This window comes from Mesoplodon mirus, assembly GCF_964341445.2.
Source record: "Mesoplodon mirus genome assembly, chromosome: 6".
NCBI lineage: Eukaryota > Metazoa > Chordata > Mammalia > Artiodactyla > Ziphiidae > Mesoplodon > Mesoplodon mirus.
This window is the reverse complement of record NC_138982.1, coordinates 72,903,063-72,915,516: the sequence shown is the minus strand read 5'-3', so window position 1 is coordinate 72,915,516 and position 12,454 is coordinate 72,903,063. Positions and strand designations below refer to the sequence as shown.

Sequence of the window (12,454 nt, the reverse complement as noted above, 5' to 3'; positions counted from 1 at the left end):
ATGTAACTTAGCAAACTGAACTGAGAAATGAGAAATTAAGGAGATTGGTTATTTTACCTTCTATGCCAAGGACATTTTTTGCCTTATTTTCTTCAGAAACTTCAAATTTTCTTATGACGTCAATACAATAGTCTGTTGTCACATTCGTCATCTAAACAAAACAGAACAATAGTACAGTACCTGCAATTTCATGAGATGTGTTCCTCTGTGCTAAAAGGGCATACTGATTTTTTTAAGCATTCGTGATACAGTGCAAAATGGTTAAATGAGCCATATTTGAGGTTACTAGTGTCATAACTACTTAACCTTTGGAAAATGATCATGATCTCAGTATTCCTTGTATCCTTCAGATTTAATCATTGAAAACAGTCCTTCAACTACTAGACAAATGTTCTCTATAAAGCAACAAGATTAATAAAACCAAGTCAATAATCAGTGCAAATGCACTGCCAAGTATCCACTCACTGTAATCTAGTAGTTATCTGCAAAAGTAATGCTTTCTACACAAACACTGAGGTTTGCTAATCAGAAACTGTATGCAAAAAGAAAATGACTCTCTACCAAAGAAGTGTATTCTAGGTAAATCCACCTATGTGTTTATAGCTACAGATCCTTCAACCGATTCATGAGAGCAGCCTGCCATGGTGACTCAAGAACACAAAAGTTAGCAAAAGAAAATAAAAATAAAAAGGTAGGTGAGAACTCTGGAGTGAGAATGCTTGTATTCAAATCAGCTGGCTCATATTATTAGCACTGTGGTCTTAAATAAGTCACTCACCTTTTCTGTGGCTACCTTATAACGTAGTTGTGGAGATTAGATGGATTAATATTTGTAAGAAAAATGTATGGTACCAAAGAGCAGTATATGCTAATATTACTGAGTTAGTCTCAAGTTTGCTGCCTGTACATTTCATGGGAAAAGCAAACACTTTGAGAATAATTTCTTTAATACTAATAAAGGATGCAATATTTTTATCAAAAATCCATTCAGCCCCACAATCTCACAATTATATTTAAATATACTAACAAGCACCAGAGAGCAGACAGCAGAAGGAAGAAGAACTAAAATCTTTCAGCCTGTGGAACGAAAACCACACTAACAGATAGACAAAATGAAAAGGCAGAGGACTATGTACCAGATGAAGGAACAAGATAAAACTGCAGAAAAACAACTAAATGAAGTGGAGAAAGGTAACCTTCCAGAAAAAGAATTCAGAATAATGATAGTGAAGATGATCCAGGATACTGGAAAAAGAATGCAGGCAAAGATCGAAAAGATGCAAGAAATGTTTAACAAAGACCTAGAAGAATTAAAGAACACCTAAAAGAAGTAAAGAACAAACAAATAGAGATGAACACTACAATAACTGAAATGAAAAATAGAAGGCATTTCTACTTTTTTTTTTTTTGATTCTAGAAGGAATCAATAGCAGAATAACTGAGGCAGAAAACGGATAAGTGACCTGGAAGACAGAATGGTGGAATTCATTGCCACGGAAAACAATAAAGAAAAATGAATGAAAAGAAACAAAGCCAGCCTAAGAGACCTCTGGGACAACATTAAATGCACCAACATTCACATTAAAAGGGGCCCAGAAGGAGAAGAGAGAGAGAAAGGACCTAGAGAAAATATTTGAAATGATTATAGTTGAAAACTTCCCTAGCATGGGAAAGGAAATAGCCACCCAAGTCCAGGAAGCACAGAGAGTCCCAGGCAGGATAAACCCAAGGAGAAACATGCTGAGACACATAGTAATCAAATTGACAAAAATTAAAGACAAAGAAAAATTATTAAAAGCAACAAGGGGGGCTTCCCTGGTGGCAGAGTGGTTGAGAGTCCGCCTGCCAATGCAGGGGACACGGGTTCGTGTCCTGGTCCAGGAAGATCCCACATGCCATGGAGTGGCTGGGCCTGTGAGCCATGGCCACTGAGCCTGCCCATCCGAAGCCTGTGCTCCGCAACGGGAGAGGTCACAACAGTGAGAGGCCCGTGTAGCGCAAAAAGGAAAAAAAAAAAAAAGCAACAAGAGAAAAATGACAAATAACATACAAGGGAACTCCTGTAAAGTTAAGAGCTGATTTCTCAGCAGAAACTTTACAAGCCAGAAGGGAGTGGCATGACATATTTACAGTGATGAAAGGGAAGAAACTACAACCAAGATTACTCTACATGGCAAGGATCTTATTCAGATTCGATGGAGAAATCAAAAGCTTTACAGACAAGTAAAAGCTAAGAAAATTCAGCACCACCAAACCAGCTCTACAACAAATGCTAAAGGAACTTCTCTAAGTGGGAAACATAAGAGAAGAAAAGGACCTACAAAAACAAACCCAAAACAATTAAGAAAATGGCAATAGGAACATACATATCAATAATTACCTGAAATGTGAATGGATCAAATACTCCAACCAAAAGACACAGGCTCGCTGAATGGATACAAGAGCAAGACCCATATATATGTTGTCTACAAGAGACCCACTTCAGACCTAGGGACACATACAGACTGAAAGTGAGGGGATGGAAAAAGATATTCCATGCAAATGGAAATCAAAAGAAAGCTGGAGTAGCAATACTTATATCAGATAAAATAGACTTGAAAATAAAGAATGCTGCAGGAGACAGGAGGACACTACATAATGCTCAAGGGATCAATCCAAGAAGAAGATACAACATTATAAATATATATGCACCCAACATAGGAGCATCTAAATACATAATGTAAAGAGTAACAGCTATAAAAGAGGAAATCAACAGTAACAGAATAATAGTGGGGGACTTTAACACCTCACCTACACCAATGGACAGATCATCCAGACAGAAAATTAACAAGGAAACACAAGCTTTAAATGACACAAGAGACCAGATAGATTTAATTGATATTTATAGCACATTCCATCTGAAAACAGCAGATTACACTTTCTTCTCAAGTACACATGGAACATTCTTCAGGATATATCACATCTTGGGTCATAAATCTAGCCTCAGTAAATTTAAGAAAACTGAAATCACACCAGGCATCCTTTCCGATGACAACACTATGAGATTAGAAATCAATTACAAGGAAAAAACACAAACACACAGAGGATAAACAATACGTTACTAAATAACCAAGAGATCACGGAAGAAATCAAAGAGGAAATCAAAAAATACCTAGAGGGGCTTCCCTGGTGGTGCAGTGGTTGAGAGTGTGCCTGCCAATGCAGGGGACGCAGTTTGTGCCCCGGTCCAGGAAGATCACATGTGCCACGGAGCAGCTGGGCCCGTGAGCCATGGCTGCTGAGCCTGTGCCTCCAGAGCCTGTGCTCCACAACGGGAGAGGCCACAAGAGTGAGAGGCCCATGTACCACCACAAAAAAAAAAAAAAAAACCTAGAGACAAATTACAATGAAATCACAACGATCCAAAACCTATGGGATGCAGAAAAAGCAGTTCTAAGAGGGAAGTTTATAGCAATACAATCCTACCTCAAGAAACAAGAAAAATCTCAAACAAACAATCTAAACTTACACCTAAAGGAACTAGAGAAAGAACAAACAAAACCGAAAGTTAGAAGAAATCATACAGATCATAGCAGAAATAAATGAATTAGAAACAAAGAAAAAATTGCAAAGATCAATAAAACTAAAAGCTGGTTCTTTGAGAAGATAAACAAAATTGATAAACCTTTAGCCAGACTCATCAAAAAATGACTGAGAGGACTCAAATCAATAAAATTAGAAATGAAAAAGGAGAAGTTACAGTGGACACCACAGAAACACAAAGCATCCTAAGAGACTACTACAAGCAGCTCTATGCCAATAAAATGGACAACCTGGAAGAAATGCACAAATTCTTAGAAAGGTATAACCTTCCAAGACTGAACCAGGAAGAAATAGACAATATGAACAATCCAATCACAAGTAATGAAATTGAAACTGTGATTAAAAATCTTCCAACAAACAAAAGTCCAGGACTAGATGGCTTCACAGGGGAATTCTATCAAACATATAAAGAAGAGCTAAAACCCATCCTTCTCAAACTCTTCCAAAAATCTGCAGAGGAAGGAACACTCCCAAACTCATTCAATGAGGCCACCATCACCCTGATACCAAAACCAGACAAAGATACCACAAATAAACAAAATTACCAACCAATATCACTGATGAATATAGATGCAAAAATCCTCAACAAAATACTGGCAAACTGAACCCAACAACATGTTAAAAGGATTATATACCATGATCAAGTGGGATTTATCCCAGCAATGCAAGGATTCTTCAGTATATGCAAATCAATCAATGCGACACACTATATTAATAAATTAAGAATAAAAACCATATGATCATCTCAATAGATGCAGAAAAAGTTTCTGACAATATTCAACACCAATTTATGATAAAAACTATCCAGAAAGTGGGCAGAGAGGGAACCTACCTCAACATAATAAAGGCCATATACGACAAACCCACAGCAAACATCACTCTCAATGGTGAAAAACTGAAAGCATTTCTTCTAAGATCAGGAACAAGACAAGGATGTCCACTCTCACCACTTTTATTCAACAGAGTTTTGGAAGTCCTAGCCACAGCAATCAGAGAAGAAAACAAAATAAAAGGAATACAAATTGGAAAAGAAGAAGTAAAACTGTCACTGTTTGCAGATGACATGATACTATACGTAGAAAATCCTGAAGATGCAAGCAGAAAACTACTAGAGCTAATCAATGAATTTGGTAAAGTTGCAGGATACAAAATTAATGCCCAGAAATCTCTTGCATTCCTATACACTAACAACAAAAGATCAGAAAGAGAAATTAAGTAAACAATCTCATTCACCATTGCAACAAAAAGAATAAAATACCTAGGAATAAACCTGCCTAAGGAGGTAAAAGACGTATATGCAGAAAACTATAAGACACTGATGAAAGAAATTATAGATGACACAAACAGATGGAAAGATATACCATGTTCTTTGATTGGAAGAATCAATATTGTGAAAATGACTACACTACCTAAAGCCATCTACAGATTCAATGCAATCCCTATCAAATTACCAATGGCATTTTTTACAGAACTGGAACAAAAAATCTTAAAATTTGTATGGAGATACAAAGGACCCCAAATAGTCAAAGCAATTTTGTAGGAAAAAAGCGGAGCTGGAGGAATCAGACTCCCTGAATTCAGACTATTCTACAAAGCTACAGTAATCAAGACAATATGGTACTGGCACAAAAACAGAAATATATATCAATGGAACAGGATAGAAAGCCCAGAGATAAACCCACACACATATGGACAACTAATCTATGACAAAGGAGGCAAGGATATACAATGGAGAAAAGATAGTCTTTTCAATAAGTGGTGCTGGGAAAACTGGACAGCTACATGTACAAGTATGAAATTACAACACACCCTAACACCATACACAAAAATAAACTCAAAATGGATTAAAGACCTAAATGTAAGACCGGACACTATAAAACTTTTACAGTAAAACGTAGGAAGAACACTCTTTGACATAAATCACAACACTTTTTTGACCCACTTCCTAGAGAAATGGAAATAAAAACAAAAATAAACAAATGGGACTGAATGAAACTTAAAAGCTTTTGTACAGCAAAGGAAACTATAAACAAGATGAAAAAACAACCCTCAGAATGGGAGAAAACATTTGCAAACAAATTAATGGACAAAGGATTAATCTTCAAAATATATAAACAGCTCATGCAGCTCAATATTAAAAAAACAAACAACCCAATCCAAAAATGGGCAGAAGACCTAAATAGAAATTTCTCCAAAGAAGACATACAGATGGCCAAGAGGCACATGAAAAGCTGCTCAACATCACTAATTATTAGAGAAATACAAATCAAAACTACAATGAGGTATCACCTCACACCAGTCAGAATGGGCATCATTGGGCTTCCCTGGTGGAGCAGTGGTTAAGAATCCATCTGTCAATGCAGGGGACATGGGTTTGAGCCCTGGTCCGGGAAGATCCCACATGCCATAGAGTAACTAAGCCCGTGCGCCACAACTACTGAGCCTGTGCTCTAGAGCCCGCAAACCACAACTCCTGAAGCCCACGAGCCACAACTACTGAAGCCCATGCACCTAGAGCCTGCAACAAGAGAAGCCACTGCAATGAGAAGCTGGCGCACCACAACGAAGAGTAGCCCCTGCTCCCTGCAACTAGAGAAAGCCCACGTGCAGCAACAAAGACCCAACGCAGGCAAAAATAATAAATAAATAAATATTAAATAAATTAATTTAAGAAAATAGAATGGGCATCATCAGAAAATCTACAAACAACAAGTGTGGAGTGGGTGTGGAGAAAAGGGAACCCTCTTGCACTGTTGGTGGGAATGTAAACTGATACAGACACTATGGAGAACAGTATGGCTGTTCCTTAAAAAACTTAAAATAGAACTACCATATGACCCAGCAATCCCACTACTGGGCATATACCCTGAGAAAACCATAATTCAAAAAGAGTCATGTACCACAATGTTCATTGCAGCACTATTTACAATAGCCAGGTCATGGAAGCAACCTAAATGCCCATCGAGAGACGGATGGATAAAGAAGATGTGGTACATATGTACAATGGAATGTTAGCCATAAAAAGGAATGAAACTGGGTCATTTGTCAATATGTGGATGGACCTAGAGACTGTCATACAGAGTGAAGTCAGAAAGAGAAAAACAAATATCGTATATTAATGCATATATGTGGAACTTAGATGAATGGTACAGATGAAAAGGCAGAAATAGAGACACAGATGTAGAGAACAAACATATGGACACCAAGGGGGGAAGGTGGGGGGTGGGGTGGTGGGATGAATTGGGAGATTGGGATTGACATGTATACACTGATGTGTATAAAATAGATAATAAGAATCTGCTGTATTAAAAAAATTTTTTTAATAAAATAAAAAAGATCAATCAATAAATATATATACTAATGAATAATAATAGAGGAAGCTAACTTGGGAGCCCGTATTTTATATTTTAATGATATTCTCAAAAATTCCATTATCTCTTAGGTTCAATACCTATGCTTTAGTGAAATGTAATTCAAACTATTTAATAGCATTTAACTTATTGCAGGGGGGAAAAAAAGCTGTTATGCAAACATTTTTTGCATGTTTGAAAGAGCACAGAATGCTTTTTTCCCCCTAAAACTAGCTGCAAAATGGCTAACACATTCTTTGCATAAATTTTATAATCTTTACTCCATGCAGAGGCCTACATTACCAGACACAACCCAAAAATACCATAAATAAATGAAACCATGCTACCTGCAAGGAACTCAACTGACCTAGTCTGGCTTTAAGCAGCTCATTAATTTGTCTGCTATAAGCTAAAGAGACTTATCACGTGCAGTCGAAAAGATAAAAAATTTCTCACAAAATAGAAAGAACCAAATTGATAAAAATTGTATGTGCCATTGGAAGACTGAATTTACTTTGCAGTTATTTGGTTTACGAGGCCATTTGTTCAGAGATGTTGGGGCCTTGCACTAGACTCAGGTAGTCTACCAGGAGCCCATGAGATCTAAAAAAATTCAAGGAAACAAACAAAAAAAACCCCCGGCATCCTGGGATGGAGCTAATTGCCGATGAGAACATGTTACTAGCTCAAAATACAAAGCAGAATCTGTTAACAAGAATCATCATATTTGAAAAGTATTCATTAAATTGGTGAAAATATCAGTAGGCATTCTAGGAAGCCCCAAATTTCCTGGGCACCATGTAAGAAATAATGGGAGCTAATCCCAAATTCAAGTATTAAGGATTAACTCAGTGAAATACATTAAAACCTCATAACAATGAGAATTAAAATGTAAGTCAATCTGCTCCCATCCTTCCTCCACCCCTGCTTTCATTTAATTAACTTCCCAATAGCAAAATCTTGCATTTTACACAATTGACTTTTTCGGACCTCACTTTGAAAGTTACATTGGGATTTTACTGTATGAATGAAGGTTTAACATAGTTTAATGCTCTTTATTGTTCTTTTTTCCCTTGTTTTGCTTTCTATTTGACATGGCTGATAAGATGCAACAGAAACATTTTCTCCCTGTTTCCCATGGAGTTCACTTGAAAGTCTTGTTTGCTATCAGTATCTGAGCCACTCACTGTCTCGTAACACTAGTGATTGTTTTTTCTATACAGGGCAATTTGTGCTAAAAGAAGAACTGGAGGAAAACTTGATTACGTTTATATAATGTAGTCAATGTTATGCAGTTTTATAAAAAGTTTTTACATCCATAATCTTAAATAGCTCTTGTAAACTTAGTATCTTTATCCCCATACTGTAGGTAGGAAAACTGACACTGGGAATGGTTAATTATCACAACCAAAGTCATAAAATCATTAAATGGCAGCACCAAAGTTCAAATTTCAACTTTCTCAATTCAAGTCCAAAGCTTTTTCTTCTACGTTGTATCTACTGTCTGGGTGTTTTCTTTACTTCTACTAAGAAATTGAAATACTTACTTTTTTTTTTTACCATCTTTATTGGAGTATAATTGCTTTACAATGGTGTGTTAGTTTCCGCTTTATAACAAGGTGAATCAGTTATACATATACATACGTTCCCATATCTCTCCTTTCTTGCGTCTCCCTCCCTCCCACCCTCCCTATCCCACCCCTCTAGGTGGTCACAAAGCACCAAGCTGATCTCCCTGTGCTATGCGGCTGCTTCCCACTAGCTGTCTTGAAATACTTACTTTTAAAAGTGATTATTTCTTCAGTATAGCTGAAACTCCTGGATCTTAACTTTTGAAAATTTTGCAACTTTTAAATCAGTTATCATAATTTGACCTCTTTGATGATTCCAGATTGGAATGACTCCCAAATCACACGAAACACAAAATCATAATATAATTTGCAAAGAATTTTAACGTTCCTAAACTCTTTTCCATTTATTTTTACCAAAGTAACATATCCATAATTAAGTCAGTCAAAACAGAGATGCTTATGACTAAAAGCAGAATTCCCCCTTTACATGCAGAGCCACTGCCCAGAGGTAATAATGTCAACATCTCTAGATATTTCTTGTGGAATGAGTCTTTATACTCCTAATTATTATGTTAATGATGCTATTTTCTATTTCATACACTTTAAACATTCTTAACTTTTATTGTTTTTAAATAAAGACAACTTTTTTGGGCCAGCAAAAGTAACTTTCGCCCTCTATCCATCCTCCCAATACAGTTATATCTTAACTTTTATTAAACTACAATTCAGTGTGTAAATTGTCCTGAATATGCAAATGTTAACATTAGGTCTATTGTATAATATGATTGTGTTTCTATTCTTATAGAATTTTCTTCTGATTTAACTGCTGGACTTCCCATCCATTTGTTTAATTTGTAATGTCCCTACCACAAATTCTTCCCAATAACTCTAATGGTCTCTTGGTATAATTTTCCACATCAAAGGCAAGAGGGAATCCATGAATTCCATTTTTTCCACTATAAAGGTCCTCCTTTTTCCAGGCTGGTTGAGTTCTAAAATTTCACTCAGCTTTTTGTCCCAATTTCATTCTGTCACTCTTATCAAAGAGCACTTGAGAGGTAAATCATTTATTTCTTGCACATATTTTTGTGTGTGTTATGTGTGTTTTTTATTCTGTGTACACATTTGGTTGACAAATTGACCAGGTAGAAAGTTCTAGGCCGGAAATCATTGCTTCATGTTTTTTGGCTTCCAGAGTTGCTGTTGAGAAGTCTGATTCCAATCCTTTTTACAGGACCTGTCTTTGTTCATTAATTTGATAAGGCTTTCTTCCCCCCTTTCTGCAAGTCTTTAGGGTTTCATTTTATCCTTGGCACTGCAAAATTTCACTTTGATTTGTCTCTGCGTGGATCTTTCTACATTCACTGTGTTTGGCACTCAGTGGACTCTGCCAATTTAGACATTCCTCCCTTTTGGCTCTAATCATTTTTTGTATTACTTATTTGATAATATCTTCCCTTCTATTTTTTATCTTTTTCTGTAACTCCTGTTATTCAGATAGCGGACCTTCAGGATCGATCTACTAATGTCCTTATGTTTTTTCCATTTCTTTCCTGTTTGTTCTCCTTTTGGGAAAATTTTCTCAACTTTATCTTCTAAGCCAACTAATGAATTTAGTTCCCTGCTCTCTTCTTCCTCTGAATCTTCTTTTCTCATAGCATCTTTCTCTTGCTTCATGGCTGAAATTTTTTTAATCGCTCTGCTGTATTAATGTCAGTTTTTAAAGTTTCCTTCTCCCTGCATTGCCTCTATTTCCTCCAAGTTTCTTGATTCTATTTGTTTGCCTTTGTCTCTTTTTTAAAGCAGAGAATTTCCTCAAATGTGGTAAGCCTTGGTTATTTAAAACCCACTTTTTAAACTGACTATTTAAAAACCTATTTCAAACTAAGGCAAGAAAAAATTGGCTGGAAGCTCTGTATTCATGAGCAGAGCTTACTGACTAGTGGGCTTCACTGTAGAATTCTCTGGCTGGACTCAGGAAATTTCTGATGTAAATATCTTTAGGGTTTTTCTTCCTTGGGTTGGTGTGTTAGTTTCCTAGGGCTGCTATAATAAAGTACTACAAACTCAGGACTGAAAACAACAGAAACTTATTCTCTCTCATTCCTGCAGGACAGAAGTCCAAAATCAAGGTGTTAAAAGGGATGATTCCCTCTGGAGACTTGGAGGGAGAATCTATTCCATACCTCTCCTCCCCTTGCTTCTGATGGCTGCTGGCAAATCTTGGCATTCCTTGGCTTGGAGCTTCATAACTACAATCTCTGCCTCCATCTTCACACAGCCACCTTCCCTGTGTATCTATGTCCTCTTTTCTGTTGCTTATAAGAACACTCATCATTGGATTTAGGGTCCACACAAAATGTAGGATATTTCATCTTAACATCCTTAAGTACATCTACAAAGACCCTACTTCCAAGTAAGGTCACATTTACGGATACTGGGAGTTCGGACTTGGACATATCTTTTCAGGCTACTATTCAACCCACTATAGTCTGTAATATGCCTCTAAGGAAATTTTTCCAAAGTCCTACTTGGAAGGGATAAACCTGGGAGCTGAACCTTGGAAGAGGGTTATGGCTCTCACACTTCAATGCATAAATGTTCACTTAATCTTTGTATTCATATCTATTTTTGTGAAACAAACCTCCCAAAACTTAGAAACTTAAAACCACCACCACTTATCAATACTTGTTCACAATTGTGTAGGATGGTAAGTGGGACTGAGTCCAGCCACACGGTTATTGTGTTTTCACCTAGGGGTTACTCACGTGACTGCAGGCATCTAGTCAGGTGACTATAGTCAGATGGTCCAAAATGGCCTCACCAACATGACTGTGGCTGGTGCTGGCTGTTGGCTGGGCCTCTTCACGTGGTCTCTCCTCCTCAGAGAAACTACCTGGCTTCCTCACATGATAGTCTCACAGCCCCAACAGGGCAAGAGTGGAACTGCCAAGGCTCCCTGAAGCCTACGTTCCTTGCACATCTAGTCTGCTACAATCCATTAGTCAAACCAGGTTGCAAAGCCAGCCCAGATTCAAGGAGCAGAAAAACAGACTCCACTTCTTGATGGGAGGAGAGGCAATGTCATGCTGCAAAGCCACACACATACAGGGATGTGGGAGCTACTGTAGCCATCTTTATAAACCATCTGCCATGTTCCCCATGTTTCAGTGCCCACACTCAGGTGTGCCTGGTATGACTCAGTCCAGGTTCTTCTGGTCCATCCTCCTCCAGCTCTTATTTTCAGTTTTATGCCAGGGTGGAGAAGGGACAGCTGTCCTGCTGCAAGAGGTAGGGGAGAGAATCTGGAGCCCTAACTACATCTGGATCAGACTTCCAACCAGTGCTTGTGTTTTCAACCCCTGCTCTTCTCCTGTTTTCAGAGTATCATGTGAATTTCATTTTTGATCTTTCTTGGGTTCTTCTGGGCAAATGAACATGCTTTGTGGTTTCCTGCTCTGTGGGCTTGAGTTTCAGTGCTCTGGAGTCTCCTTTGGATCAGACAAGTTTTAAGATTTTGTTGTTTCTGTTTCCTCCCCCATTCTCTTTGTCCTTGTGGTTTTACAGGGGGAAGAGGTCTTTTTACTGTATTTTGGGTAATTTCAGCAGGGAGTAGAGAAATATCTCTAAATGAATGGTCATTCAGTTTCCAGCTGAATAAGACAACCATGATAGTTATTTATCTCCCCAAAATGGCTACTCTCACTCATCCAAAAATTAATCTACAAATTTCAAAGCATTTAAATACATGGCTATTTCACAGAAAAATGTCATTTGGGAACTATATTCAAGGGAGAAAAAATATTACATGACATAATTACTCTGAACAGTCTCTCACTGCTTTAACTGTGAATAATTAAGAAAAATAAAACAAATTCAGGAAAGCCTCTTAAAGGACTGCTTTTTTTTTTTTTTTTTTTTTTTTTTTTGCGGTATGCGGGCCTCTCACTG

At 37.4% G+C, this 12,454-nt stretch overlaps 1 protein-coding gene across 2 annotated transcripts in view; it reads right to left on the bottom strand.

Annotated features, from left to right (window-relative positions):
• The window catches only part of PLCH1 (phospholipase C eta 1), a 237,608-nt gene that overhangs the window by 72,991 nt on the left and 152,163 nt on the right, over positions 1–12,454 (bottom strand). The window contains exon 7 of one of the 2 annotated variants that reach the window (XM_082626141.1): positions 58–151. In XM_082626141.1, the coding sequence (XP_082482267.1) occupies positions 58–151 (94 nt within the window). Of the gene's footprint in view, positions 1–57; positions 236–12,454 lie in introns of those variants that run through there. The other variant, XM_082626140.1, reaches the window with a different exon arrangement.